Consider the following 14,071-nt stretch of genomic DNA (forward strand, 5'->3'; position numbering starts at 1 on the left):
CATTGTTCATCGTTCTCTGTTTGCCATTGCCGTTCCGTTTGTCATCATCGCCTAAGCCTTTGAGAAAAAACAAGGTTCTTTGTTGATGGACCTTAATTTTCTGATTTATGCACAACTGCATTTAATTTAGTTACTGTACAATGAACAGTGCCTTCATCAGGGGAAGTATTGAAAGAACTCTCAATTGCCTGAGAGACCATTTTCTGTAGTGTTTTTGTTTATGACTCTTTCAAGTTATAAGGCTAAACATTAATTTGCTGTATATGCACTAAGGGCAGGACTCTTCAAGTTTACCACTTAAAGGACGTCTAACTCTTAGCATTGCATTTTGTGTACGGCATTTTATAGTAGTTTAGATATATTTTTGTAGAATTTTACGAAGTATGAGCTGATTTTTCATTCAGGAATGACCTAAGAACTAGGTATTTGAAAACTTTTTTTTTTTTTTTTTGTGCATAATTTTCATTGATACAACTAGACAAGGAAATTCTTTCTGCATTTTTGTAGTTGTTATTTTTGCTAGTTTTACTTCTAGAATAGCTGAGTATGCTTATCTTTAACATTACTTATTGTATTGTGTGTTTTGTGTATGTTATTCTTTTATGAATTGATTTAATGCATTCATGTGTTTTCTTAGTAAAGATGAATTTTTGGCAAAAGTGACCATTAATATATTTTATATCAATATTTAAAAAAATATAACTTAGAATCACAAACAATTTATTTCTCAAAAAACATTAATCTAACACCTACTTTCACACAAAAAGATTTTTTCTTCAGTCTTTTGTGACCTCTTAATTCTCTTCCTACTTACCTTGACCCTTGCCAACTCCCATGTAAATATCTCTTTTAAGTATATATTAGATTGATATAAAATTTTCTTCTTATGAAACTAGACTTCAATACCTTTTACCCAAGTATAATATTTCTTCATAAAATATACATTTTTTAAGAAAAATAATCTGATAGATTTTAGACTTTGTAATCTGGCCGAACTGAATACTTTTTCTTCTTAGATCAACATAACCATTGATTTTTCCGAGATTGATATATCCTTATAGAAAAATCAGATTGAGAATTGGACGGATAGGTACAAAAATAGAGTTACAGATCTTACTTCCGATATATAATTCTCAATATCAAGTCTCGTTCTTGATGGTATAAAATAGTTTGAAATTGAAGCTTTCTCTTAATGCTCAAACCTCTTTTACAGTTCGACCTTTGCTGTTTAAAATATCGATTTCTCTTTGTAGAAAACTCCGATTGCCAAAATTCTTTTTGAGTTCGAAAAGTAGACTCGAAGATATTTTTGTAAATATATAATTTTTAATAATACAAGCTCAACATAGAGGTGATAATATCAAGAAAATAACGGGTATTGGGTTTGGAAAGAAAGAAAAAGATATAATATGAACCTAAACTACAAGAGATGATAAAAGAGACCCGATCTTTTCACAACACAATAGAAGAAGAGAATTACTTTGGCAGAGCATGCAAAAAAATAATAATCCAAGTACATCATGTTATTAATACTAGACCACACCATTAGTTGTCGCCCCCATTGCTCTATCCAAGCCATTAGTTTTAGGTTCCAATCTCTGAATTTCAATTTGAAATATGGGTATCTGTGCCTGCCATATGGGACTTAAGACTATTCTATTGCAAGAAAGTGATTGAAAGAAAAATGGTCTACCATGGGGTCTATGTCTCACTTAAAAAACTCATTAGTAAAATCCTGTCGTTAACTAGTTAACTAAGGGGGTTGGTTTTAGTCCCCTTGATGAGGACAAGACAAGATGTCCTTAACGTGGATATGGCATGACTCTTAACTTAATATGGTTTCACTTGATTCTTTCCTCTTATTCAGTTTCTATCCAAATTGATGATCAATATATCAGAATGGACACTTTTTCTTGCTTATATCTGGTTTTTGTTCCAACTAAACAGAGCTTAGTTATGGCTTTTGTTCTATTTCACACCACAAAGTCTTGTTTTTTTATTTTAGTTCACCAAATCTTTCCTTATCTTTCTTTCTTTTTCGTCCTTTCAATTTGCTTCCAGTTTCCAACACATGATGGCCATTTTCATGCGGCCAGCTCAAGATACTATCTGAACAAGAAGAGAACCAAATTGAGAAAATTGATGTCCTTATAAAGCAAAGATGATTACAGAAAATAATACCGCTATTGATCTGACACATACAACACCACAAATATGTTAAGCTGGTTACCGTTGCAAATACTGTCTCAGCTAACTGGTGAATCGAAGAAAGCAAGTTAATGTCTGTAAGTCGTATTTGTTTAAACAAAACATCTGAAAGTGGGAGGATACGAGTGGTTCTCACAAGATCTCAATCAAAATGACAGAGTTTCTGGCACTAGGAGTGTAGAAATCATGGAACAAGCTAAAGAAAAAATGGATCTTCAGTCAGGACCTCCACAAACTACCCCAGATATGGAGGAAACATCATGGGAACCGATCAAAACACCAAATTCAGAAAAAAGTAAGCCGACGCGGTTACCCATCTATGCTACTACCCTAAATTCCAAAAAAAAATTGAAAACCGCCTACAAACCTGGGGTAGAACAGATCTGTTCGAACGGTGGGCAGGCTTCTTTTGTAGTTGGGGCTTTCGAAGCGTCTTCTCCACCACAGCAGGTTGCCCGGTCTTGCCGATGACGATAAGGGGATTCTGGGGCAGGTTGAGAGGGAATGATGAACGACGAGGGGATTCTGGGTCAGGATGAGAGGGAATGACGAACGAAGAAGGCTTGCGAACAGCGATGGAGAGCGATGGGCAGGAGGGAATGATCGGGAACGACAAATAGCAACGACAGTGTAAAATGGGGCTGGATGAGAGGAAACGACGAATGGTGAAGACGAGGAAGAGGTGACGGCCGGCGAAGGCTAGCGACCGCTGAATGGCAAAAGCATAGGCGTCTTCGGCGAGCGTCGATGCAGAGCGATGGGAGGGAGGGAATGTGAGACAATGATGAATTTCGAAGGTGGTGAAATGGCCGATAATCAGTGATCCATGATCAGACGGAGATGGCTGAAATAGTATTTCGCGCTTTTTGGGATCAGCCCTCAATTTTTCTCTCTCTAGATATATGTAGACGAAAAAACAAGTTGAAAATTACAGATTAAAACAATCCTATTGAATATCCCAAACTGCAAAACCTAGCTTCCGATTTTTACACAGACATAAAACTTATAAATATACTTCATGATCAAAACAAAATTCTAGGAAAACAACTCAACTTTGTTCACCCGCTCATGGAAAATTGAATCCTCCCCCTGTAATAGCAGCTTGGCCAGCGCTTGCTTTGGGTGGGTTGATTGCGATGTACAGCAGAGAGATGGTGATGGCAATGAGACCAGACCACACAAAGACGATGGTGGGCGTCTTCCCTCTCTTCCCCATCAAACCTTTAGCAAAAGGATACATATGAGACAACACCCAGAAGCTAAAGAAAGCTCCTCCCATGAACTTGCTCCATTGAGGAAGTTCACTGTATATGGTCCTGGAGAAGGCAGTCATAATGGCGATGATGTTTACCATGCAGATCACAATCGGCGGTATCATGAGGGAACTCCATTTAACCAGGTAGAGATCAGCGTAGATATCTTCGTTCTCGTCTCCACTGGACTTGGATGTCAGGGTGAAGGAGATCTCGATACCGGCGATGACCTTGAGGAGACCTTGCACGACGGCGTACAGGTGAGCACTTGTCCCGGAGATGAGCCAGAACTGCTCGTTTCTCCACCACTCCTCTAGTCCGTTGCCGGACCACTTGACCTCTAGGATGGCGAGTCCAATGAGCGCGAAGGTGATGATTAGAAGGTAGACGAGGAAGGTGATGTTTAAGGTTTGCACTATGAACTGGCCGGAGAAGAGTGACAAGGCGGGGAGGAAACAGTAGAGAACAAGGAAGGGGGCGGTGAAGGGGTAGACACCGACGTTGATGTAGGCGAGACGTTGAAGCAATTTCAATCGTTTGGAGGCGAGGATGGCGTTGTTGCGGGAGAAGAAGATCTCTACAGAGCCAGTTGCCCAACGAAGCACCTGGTGGAGTCTGTCTGTGAGATTGATGGGTGCAGAGCCGCGGAAGGCGTCGCGCTTCGTGATGCAGTAAATAGAGCGCCACCCACGATTATGCATGCGGTAGCCCGTCACGACGTCCTCCGTCACGGACCCGTAGATCCACCCTACACGGTCTCCCCACTCCGACTTGTCCTCGTACCTAATTCCAAAAACGTGAAAAAAAAAAGAAAAAAAAAAAACGAGGGATATTTGTGTAGAGAAGAGAACTCACCAACAAGAGATGACGGAGACGGATTCGGCGACGGTAGCGGAGTCGAGGAGCTCGCGTGGAACCCGGAGGGCGCCGGGAGGGCGGCCATACTTGACTGCAGGGTGGTCAGCAAGTGGGCGAGCCTGGTATTCACAGATGGGGATGGATTCACAGAGCATGGTGGAGTTGCCAAAACGTTTTTGCATCAAAGCCGGGTTGAGCTCCGGGTCCATTTGCTCTGCCCTCAACGTTTGTGGTTGCCCGTCTGGACCTGTTAACACCGGCATCGTCTCCACCGTTTTCCCCCCTAAAAAGCTTTGTGGTTCTTTCAGTCGAGGTGGGTCAAAACCGTATAAGGCAAATCGCCGGAAGAGGCATCCGGTTCCCACGTACATAGGACCCTGGTTGAGAACGAAAGACAGGATGGAAGTGTCACAGGTATAAACAGGAAAAGAGAGTTGAATGAAGGAGAAGAAGAATTATCTATACCTGGAGGCCATCAAGGGCGCGCATGTTGCCATCGAAGAACACAGTGTTGTGGTTAGCGTAACGATCAGAAGGATCGATACCTTCGAACCTTTGAGGGAATTGAATGTAGCAAATGCGGTCTCCACCACGGTCCATCATGAAGCACATTCCTTCTCGGAGGGCTTGGCAATTATATATGTAGTGATCGCAGTCGAGATTAAGGATGAAGGGGCCGTTGGACAAGACGGCCGACGCCCGCACCAGGCAATTCATCGCTCCGGCTTTCTTGTTGTGGTCGTATCCAGGTCTTTTCTCACGAGATACGTATACGAGCATTGGCAACCGGACATCTACGTCCGAGAAATCAAAGATCTTATCGTCTGCAGAACCCATCAATGGATCACAACTCGGTGGCTTCAGCAGAACTTGCAAAATTCCTGGATGATCTCCCTTTTTGTGGTCAGAGCTGGGGCTAGACCAGGTGCCTGGCCAATGGGTGCCATCCGCCATCCAGGTAGCTTTCTGAATCTTCAAGGGCTCGAGAGGATCGCCTCCTGTTTCTCTGAGCTGCTTTAGCTTCTTCATCTCTTCTCTCGCATTGAAGGCGTCGGATCTCCGGCGGATGGCATCTGGGAGGCCGTTGGTTCTCACCTTGAACTCGTCATACTCTCTCTTCACCCTTCTTCGGTCCTTGACAAAATCCAGTCGGCTCTTGTTCTTAGTCGGGTCACCCTTCAAGCTGAAGTAGCTGTCAGGATTCCTAGGCTCGATATTGTGTTTCCGGCAGAAGGGAACCCAAACATTGGCAAAGCTTGCTGCCTCCGCCATTGCTTCAAAAGTGAGGAGGGCGCCGCCGTCATCGGAGACGTAACAGGCGAGTTTCTCGACTGGGTAATCGACGGCGAGGATGGAGAGGATGGTGTTAGCAGTGACAAGGGGCGGCTCCTTTTCGGGGTCAGCCGTGGAGACGAAGATGTCCATCCCCGGAAGGTCTGACCGCCCCGAGGGGTTGTCGGGGCCCGGCATGTCGAACTTCTCTCGGAGGACTTCCAAATCGGTGGATCGATTCACGGGGCAGAGCTTGGGGACTTGATCAAGGATCCACGAGAAAGCGAACCAGACCTCGCAAATGATTGACATAAACCACAGCCAAATTGCTTCGTCATTCGGGTGGAGGATTCGCCACCTTAAGAAGAACGCCAGTACCACCAACCGAACAAGAATCAACAGCCTGCAACAAATCAAGATAAAAAAACTATGACTAAAACCTTAATTCCTTCCATATTACTTGTTTCAATTCAATCTTACGAGCTAAAAAAGTACCGCCCAAGCTGCCTGTAATACCTGTAGGGACTAATAATACCAGCTGGAATCGGGATTTTTCGAGTAAGAGGCTTCCATGGCTTCTCCATGGTTTCCATCATCCCCTCTCCAATTCCTTCACCTTCACCATCGTAACCATCTATAGATTTATAGGCGTTGCCATAACCGTAAGTTCCCTTGGTCTCAAACAACCACCTGTTGTGATCGAAGTCTCCCGGTTGGCTCCTCATCAAAGACTGGTTTGATTTCATGAGTGACATATCGTCAGTGTCATTCCCGGAACTTGGAGCAGGTAAACCTAACTTCCCGTTGGAATAATCCGGCCCATCATCGTCGTAATCTCCTACTTTATAAGGCTCCTTACACCCTGGGCAAAGTCCTGAATCTTTCTGCGCATCCATGTAGCAATCTCTACATATCTTGAACCTGCATGTCCACATTCCATTCGACTTTCAGCTCTGGACGTAATAAATAAGGATCATTCGTCATGGTTATGTTTTAAATCAAACAAACCGATTAACAACTTTTTAAAAAATTTATAAAATAAAAAGCATGATAAACTTGGGATAGCAGCTTTGATCGATTTATTGGTACACGATACAGAGAGAAATATCATACCGGCAGCCACAGGGGTCGACGTCATTGCCTCTTTCGTCCCTCATGGTCCTTCCATCACAGCCAGGCATACCGCAGGCAGAGCCCTTGGCTCCGGCCATCTGTGGGTGGGTCACCTCCGAGTCGATCACCTTGTCCATGAGATGGGCTCTAGTCACACTGTTGAAGCCTCCAGTGAAGAGTGAATTAGCCACGTACTGCTCTTCGGCCTTGACGGCCACCGACTGACCGTCCATTGGCTGGTTGTCCGGTGTCGGAGGAATGTGCACCGTGTAGTTCATGTAGTCCCCCGAAATCTCCCCAGACATGTCCAGGTCCTCGTCCAGGTTCACGTATCGCCCGCTCGAAGTCCGGCGAGCAAATTTAACCGTCTGCCCAGCCGCATTGCGGTTGCTGCCGCCTGAGCTCCCTCCGGAACTCTTGATCGCCTTCTTGGACGGGTTTTGTCCTTGGGACGCCATCGTCAGTCGCAAACTACTTGGCTTTCGCAAAATCTGAAACCACTTACAGTGCTTTCCTCTTCATGAGAAACAATCTCTGTTATTTTTTGTGACATTCTTTTAACTGTTCTGGAATCATATAACCAAATCCACCTCCAACGCGTAACAGATCAAAAGAACAACCTCCAATTTTGCAATTCATCATGGATGTGCTAACATACCAACAGATAAATATACACGAAAACTAGACTCTGAGACTTTTATTATGAACCAACCTCATCTGATATTTCCAAGAACTGGACCCAAAAAACTTGGTGAGCTCAGTGCAGAGACTATCTTCTAAAAAGGGGAAGCAAATGGGAGTGAAGGCAAGAGGGAGAGAGATTCCAAAGAGTGGACGTGAGAGGTAGGGAGAAAGGAAATGGAGGAGAAGAAACAGTTGGGGACTGTGTCAAAAGGGGAAGAGAAATTGATGGTTGGAGACCAAGTCTATATTTGGGTGTTTGGGCATTTTATTGCGAGCACTGAGGAGAATTTGTGGAGAGCAAAGTGCACAGAAGGCCTATATTCATGCTGGACGCCTCAAAAAGTTTTCATGTTTCATGGATAGTTGTATGATGACTCCAAAGACTGTTAGAAAGAACAATGTTCTCTTAACGTTACAATTCCCAAATTGAACCTTAGGTAGTAGGAAGCATAAACCAGGAAACCCTTTCCCAATTCCCAAATTGAACCTTAGGTATGCAGTGGAGATAGACATCACTGTACATTTTAAATAGAAAGCTCTGATTGATCCTATGAATGGAACCCATCCATCCTGTGTAACTGAACCAATGAAAGTCCCTGACCAAGCACCAAAGAAATGTAGCGTTACGGTGTCATGTGTTCGTATGGGAAGACCCAAAATTATAGTTTTATTATGATAATTATTCTGTGAGCACTTCAATTTTTAATAAGAATAGATATACCGCTTGTATTCCTGAGCAAAACAGCAAAAGCCCATGGTCATGTCGTATGAAATCCCCCTTGGAGGCGCTTACAACAAACATGCCAACTCTTGATTCTGGAAAGGCTCGTATGCTTTGAAGCCTGACCAATATACAGAATAAATTAACTATATAACATTGTCAACTGCCAAAAATTGCTTCCTCTAAACAATAAATATGAAAAATAAAAACCTTACGAGCACATTCATGATTGCAATTCTCGTTCATCTCCAAGAGAAATAAAAACTTTCAAGAGGACAATTCGTTTTGAACTGACGTGAAATCTATTTCCTCATCTGAGTCTATAACCTCCTCAAAGTCATAGAAAGGTTCTGCCTGCATACAACAAACATAAACGAAATCAATAGAGAGGCGGACATCCACATCAGGAAAACATGGATAAAAAATTTCTTGTGCTCCTGAAGAGAGAAACTGGTGATTCTCTTTTCTTCTAGGATGTAGATTATACATGAATACCCTCCCAAAACTGGGTGAGTTCAGGATGGCCCTCCCAAAAACCAAAATCATTGATCCAAAGGTCCCAACCCCTAAATTTATCTATTATTACTACCATTACCAATATAAATTACACTAAGGGACCCTTTGTGCCGCTATAAGAAAACAAAAATATGGGAAAGTTATTTTCCCTTTCGCCAATTTTTCCGTAGGAGAAAATTCCCTTCAACTGAAATTTTCTTGTGTCTGTGCCGTCATAGGAAACAATGGGAAAATTAATTCTAGGTTTATGTTTACACTAGAAATATAATAAAATTTTATAAAAATAAGAAATAAGACAGAAGTAATAGAGTGATCAAAAATCACTTTAGTAGTCTTTGGTTTATTTTTCCCATGAATTCCTATTGTGACAATAGGGAACTCATTTTCTTGTCCTTGTTAACATTTTTTGTAAAGCAAGAAGAATCAAGTAGAAATTTTCCATCCCCAAAAACTGGCACAAACACCTAAACATTTCCAGTAGTCATTTTTCATATGGTTGCTTATTAGCACAAACACACCCTAAAGAAAAGCAAAATGTTCTTCCGTATATTTTTTCACTTCATAAAACAATAAAATTAAAAAGCACCTGAGGTCTTGGTGTGATTGCTCGGAAAGTATGAAATCTAGGAGTAGAGAAATCTGGCGGTTCCAATACAATATATGCCCCCAAATTGTTATATCTTCCTTCAGCAGCCTGCAGAATAGACAACACAGTCAAAATGCAAAAAAAAAAAAAAAAAAAAGTGGATATTATCTCATATCACCATGAATTCAAAAGACGTAAAAATAAAAAGAAAAATTATACCATTTAAATGATAGCTAACAAGCTTCATCATAAGAACAAGCACCAAGAAAGGAAATATGGTATTCATAAATCGATAAGAGACTAAAACGCACATAAGCTTTCACATGATCAGGAAATGAAGAATTAATTTGAACATATAATGAAGAAAGTGATAAAGACAGAAAACTGTACCTGAAATTGGGGGTAATCTGGCGCACTGAAAACAGTAATCAACTTTCCTGATTCTACATCGTGATCAATTGTATAACCATTCTGCATCTCGCCTAGACCGGGCCGTTTTTCCCTTGCATCAGGGCCTTCATGTGATCTAATAATGAGCTGTCACCCCATAGAAAAACAATTCTTCCACAATTAAAATTTGAATTCAGGAAATCACTAAAAGTTAGAGAACACAGAATAATATAGTCAGCCATGTCTGGATTCATTTGAGATCACTCTAATTACAGCTGTTTTATGGGAAAATGCCTGTATCAACTTATGTATTTTTAGCAGTTCAAACAACCTCCAAAGTTTTCATTTTGTGCTACATCACGTACAACAGACGCATTTTGAACAGGAAGGGCTTTCAAAGGGCACTTTATGCTTTGTTCCCCCAAGAATTTGTCGCAGTTTTGCTACAAGAAGCATAAGCATTCAAATCAAATCAAGCTGCTCTATGTTCACTGGCTTGTCAGAAATCCAAGGTTCCATATACGCTCCTGTTCTGTGACATGTTGTGAAGAGACATTCTCTGCCAAATAAGTTTTTCACTGAATCCAACAAGGAAGCAAACTCCACAAATCTGACCAACCTGTCATCCAAGGTAGCATGGTGAAAGCTAGCCCTCCACAAAAAGGCATCTCTATTTTGGTAGCCATGCCTCATAAGACAACATTACAGACAGAGATATAGAAGGAGAGTCAAGATGTAAGTTAGGTGGTCAGACAATAGGTCATTGTTCCCTCTTTTTTTCTCACGTCATAGTCATAGAAGTACTAACTAAACAAAGACATAAGTGGGAGCTAGTCAATGTTTTAGTTGGATGACAATTATTTTGTGCTGCTTCATCTGAGTGAATAAACTACAAAACAAGAAAGAGAAACACTGAGAAATTCAAAGAGATTTAGTAGATCATGGAACACAAATATTGGTAATATATACTGGACGCAAGCAATTAACAAGAGTGATTCAGCAAGCAATTAATAAGAGAGGTTCAGCAAGCAATTATCTCCCTCTCTAAAAAAACAAAGAGAAAACTACTATCTGCAGTTAGAGGAATCATTTATATTGCTTTTCTCTACCTTTTTGACATTTACTCTTTTTCCTTCTTTCTTTTTTTCATCTTTTTTATGCCAAGGTTGTTCATAAAGTCTGGACATTGGTTTCGAGTTAAAATTAGGTTCTTACTCAAGTACTTCACTTTACTGGAAGTAGCAACAGAATTAGTTCCAAATCAGATGACATAGCAGTGAACATCTTTCTCAATGGCAAGATACCAATGTTGTATGCAGTGCTTCACACACAGCATGCAAAGAACAACTCCTAAAAATAGACAGCTAAAAGAAATAGGATAATGGCAAACAATCTCCAATATGAGAAATTCACTAACGTTATTATTAATGAAATTATTCATATTAACATAGAAGAGAAATTAAAACTACGCAAATTTGAAGATGCCATCATCAGGGCTGAGATGCCAAAGATTTTGACAATGCAATCTCACCTTCAAATGATATTTCTTCAAGAATTCATTTGTACAGTTTGGACCCCACAACAGACCAATTCCTCTGTCCTTATTTGGAGAAAGACCCGGTTTCATCGATGGATCAGACCACAGCACATCTCCTGGGATTAAGTTTAAACCTTCCCAAGGAGGATCAAGAACAGATCTCCTTGCTTTACTCAATTCCTCCAAAGAACCAAGCTTTAGATGTTTACTATCTGCTATATTCAACAGTATCTTCCGTCCTTTTTTCCCTTTAGGCCTCTTTAAGGTGGTAACTGGAACACTGCGAAAGAGGCCGCCATGAGCAGTGTAAACAGAACCAGCAATGATAGAGGCCAAAGGAAGCCCTTCAAAGCATCCCAAACATTTCCTATAAGCGTGCTTCCCCTGAGCTCCATATTTAGCCATCACCTCCTTCTCAAAGCCATATACAGAAGTACAGTACTTGGATTCATGATTTCCTCGTAGGAGAAATACTCTATGTGGTAGAAAGACCTGAGAGTCCACAAGAAAGAGACAGCTATAAGTCCTTTAGTCATCATTGACAGAATGTGATTACATTAATGAAAAAAATATCATCGTGGCCCAGAGTGAACAAGGTTCAGAAAGAAGCGGTCTTTCTGCTGATTGAGCATTAAAATGGATTTCAAAGATGTCTCTAGTTTGATCGCAAAACTGGAAACGTCCTAATGCGGCTCCAGGACCAAACATTATAAAGGTCGCGTGAGACCAAGGTCCTCATCTTAGTTCTTCATAAATGACTAATACACATAAAGGCAACGAACGAGACAGAGATATACCAAACTTATAAAGACTCAATAAATCAAAACAAAGCGCCAGTTTAATAGGTTAAAAAATTCGAATAAACTTCAAAAAAATTCAATGAAGCGAACAAAAAAGTGTACGCAGAAGGAAGGCTACAGAAGAAAAAAGGACGGATTCCTTCTTTGCCATGGCATCTACTTCCGATAAATCAAAAACATTTCCAAACAAAAAAAAAATAAAAAATCTTCACAAAATTCGAAATCGCAAAACCAGGCAGCTGTCTGCTACCAAGTCAACCATCAGCTACGGCTGTTTAATACTCGACGTCACTAAGAACATAACAGAAAAGAAGGAAAAGAAAACAAATTGAAGTATTCCGCACCTCACAAGAATTAAATTTTTACCTTCCATGCTAACAACAGCAGAAACGTCTCCAGTCCCCAGGAACCCCTATCAACATAATCACCGTTGAAAACAAAGAATCGACGGTCCGAAGGCCAACCCGCATCTTTCAAGAGGAAAATCACATCATGCAGCTGGCCATGAACATCTCCAACCACAACCACGCTCGAATTCTCATCACCTGCTTCGTTAACCGGAACGCAATTAGGCTCCTTGTGAAGGATCTTCGACGCTGTTAAAACTAGGGTATCGAAGACGGAGACCGGAAACACGGATGGAAATTGGGAAGGGCGCAAATGCCTCGAAGACCACTCGAAAGCCGAGATGAGATCTTCGATCCAACCCAAAGTAAGATTACAGTCGTCGGGCCATGAGAGAGGGATCGGAACGGGTGGATTTTCTCGTGGGTTGAGATTTCGATCCGGCGAGCTGAGTAATGGAACTCGAAAAGCTTTAGATGAAGAAGGAGATGCTTCTTCCGTAGACATGTTCGACTGGAGCGAACACAAAAAAAGCAATAGTGCTGTGCGGGATTTTCTAATTGATCCGGATCCGAGAGAGGCTGACGGAGAAGGAACTCGGGGGTTGGGGCCCGCACTCAGGAGTCCACCGCTCGCCAAGTCGCGGTGCAGGTCTTCAGTCCTTCGCTTGTATAAATAGAAGAAAAAACACAAAAGGAGAGGGAAGCGATTAAACGGATCGTGTCCAACTCGTGAATGTATTCAGACGGTCTAAGCGTTCGGATTCGAACGAGATCTCTCGGATGACATTCAGACATCCGAATTTTAACTTGATGTATAAAAATAAAAAAATTAGAGTATAGTTTATACTTAGCTGTAACATGTGACGTGACAGCAGCTCACATGGGCACCCCCTCCTGTTGTTGGCTGTGGACATTGGGTCAGGTTCTATGGGGAACGCGACTTGACCCAACCCCAATAACCCAGGTTCAAGTTCTTAATTTTATCTCGAGGGAGCAGGGAAAAAAATCCCATAGGGTTTTGGGTAAGAAAAGTTTTTCCAAACCCGACCCAAACTTGACTCAAATCGTTACCACATATGAGACCGAGATAAAAAAAAAAAAAAATAGGGTTGAGACACGTCAAGTTTACAAGGATGACAAGGCTGGGTGTGGAAGGGACAAGGATGGAGTTACTAGCATGGTTATTGGATCAGGATTGAATTTGATGATGCAGTTTTTTTATTTTTTGGGTTTGGGTTTTGAGGTAAGGGATCAAGTTCTGGTAAACCCAACTCCAATCCGACCCGTGTCCACCCCTACCGGTGTGGCTAGGCTACACAAACAAACTGTATTTATTTAAAGAGGAATTATAATATTAAAATTTTATAATTTATTATTATAATTATTTATAAATTACGAATTCTTATAATTCTTTGTTTTTTTATAACCCTCACAGGGGGCACCGAACCCGGAATGAACATCGGGACTAACCAAGCGGGAAACAACTGACACCCGAAATGGCTTCCCAAGATTCGAACCTGGAATAAACTGTTCTGATACCATATTGAAACCATTTGCTCTAAAAGATCGACCTTTTAGAGAGAGGCGCAACTATATATAAGAGGGGCTGAATCGAGTGTGGACATTATGTCTCAACACTCCCCCTCACGGGAGGCATGAAACCCGGAATGAACATCGGGACTAACCGAGCGGGAAACAGAGGACACCCGAAATGAGCTTCCCAAGAAGCAAACCTGGAATAAACTGCTCTGATACCATATTGAAACCATTTGTTCTAAAAGATCGA

General features: G+C 41.5%; 2 protein-coding genes across 4 annotated transcripts; both read right to left on the reverse strand.

Moving 5' to 3' along the window:
* Positions 1-3,107: 3,107 nt before the first annotated feature.
* On the reverse strand, positions 3,108-8,192 carry LOC137945329 (cellulose synthase-like protein D4). The gene is made up of 7 exons (XM_068791172.1): positions 8,110-8,192; positions 7,876-7,984; positions 6,705-7,771; positions 6,108-6,512; positions 4,785-5,994; positions 4,317-4,696; positions 3,108-4,244 (listed from the first exon to the last, which is right to left on the reverse strand). The coding sequence occupies exons 3-7, from the start codon at positions 7,160-7,162 to the stop codon at positions 3,275-3,277; spliced, it is 3,423 nt and encodes a 1,140-aa protein (XP_068647273.1). The 5' UTR covers positions 7,163-7,771; positions 7,876-7,984; positions 8,110-8,192; the 3' UTR covers positions 3,108-3,274.
* A 6-nt stretch (positions 8,193-8,198) lies between these two features.
* Positions 8,199-12,893, reverse strand: LOC137945330 (serine/threonine-protein phosphatase 7-like). 3 transcript variants are annotated; one of them, XR_011110987.1, is made up of 6 exons: positions 12,305-12,885; positions 11,133-11,630; positions 9,602-9,748; positions 9,212-9,319; positions 8,325-8,463; positions 8,199-8,230 (listed from the first exon to the last, which is right to left on the reverse strand). XR_011110987.1 is itself a non-coding variant. In XM_068791174.1 (5 exons), the coding sequence occupies exons 1-5, from the start codon at positions 12,788-12,790 to the stop codon at positions 8,377-8,379; spliced, it is 1,326 nt and encodes a 441-aa protein (XP_068647275.1). In that variant the 5' UTR covers positions 12,791-12,885; the 3' UTR covers positions 8,241-8,376. The 3 variants fall into 3 exon arrangements, 2 of the variants coding, with proteins under 2 accessions (XP_068647275.1, XP_068647276.1); XM_068791174.1 differs by lacking the exon at positions 8,199-8,230 and having other exon boundaries at positions 8,241-8,463; XM_068791175.1 differs by lacking the exons at positions 8,199-8,230; positions 8,325-8,463; positions 9,212-9,319; positions 9,602-9,748 and adding an exon at positions 9,757-10,220 and having other exon boundaries at positions 12,305-12,893.
* Positions 12,894-14,071: the final 1,178 nt, after the last annotated feature.

This window comes from Aristolochia californica, unplaced genomic scaffold (assembly GCF_029961685.1).
Source record: "Aristolochia californica isolate CCGP_79_NKW_82.1479 unplaced genomic scaffold, dmAriCali1.0.hap1 SCAF_12, whole genome shotgun sequence".
In the NCBI taxonomy this organism is placed as follows: Eukaryota; Viridiplantae; Streptophyta; class Magnoliopsida; order Piperales; family Aristolochiaceae; genus Aristolochia; species Aristolochia californica.

What these genes read in the sequence shown, in the direction of transcription:
- LOC137945329 (XM_068791172.1), bottom strand. Translation starts at nt 7,162, where the DNA reads ATGGCGTCCCAAGGACAAAACCCGTCCAAGAAGGCGATCAAGAGTTCC. An exon ending in GCGCCCTTGATGGCCTCCAG is followed by an intron (nt 4,697 to 4,784) that starts GTATAGATAATT and finishes GTTCTCAACCAG; the next exon opens with GGTCCTATGTACGTGGGAAC. An exon ending in GTCTCCGTCATCTCTTGTTG is followed by an intron (nt 4,245 to 4,316) that starts GTGAGTTCTCTT and finishes TTTTGGAATTAG; the next exon opens with GTACGAGGACAAGTCGGAGT.
- LOC137945330 (XM_068791174.1), bottom strand. Translation starts at nt 12,790, where the DNA reads ATGTCTACGGAAGAAGCATCTCCTTCTTCATCTAAAGCTTTTCGAGTT. An exon ending in TGAAGAAATATCATTTGAAG is followed by an intron (nt 9,749 to 11,132) that starts GTGAGATTGCAT and finishes ATGGGGTGACAG; the next exon opens with CTCATTATTAGATCACATGA. An exon ending in CAATCACACCAAGACCTCAG is followed by an intron (nt 8,464 to 9,211) that starts GTGCTTTTTAAT and finishes TGTTGTATGCAG; the next exon opens with GCAGAACCTTTCTATGACTT.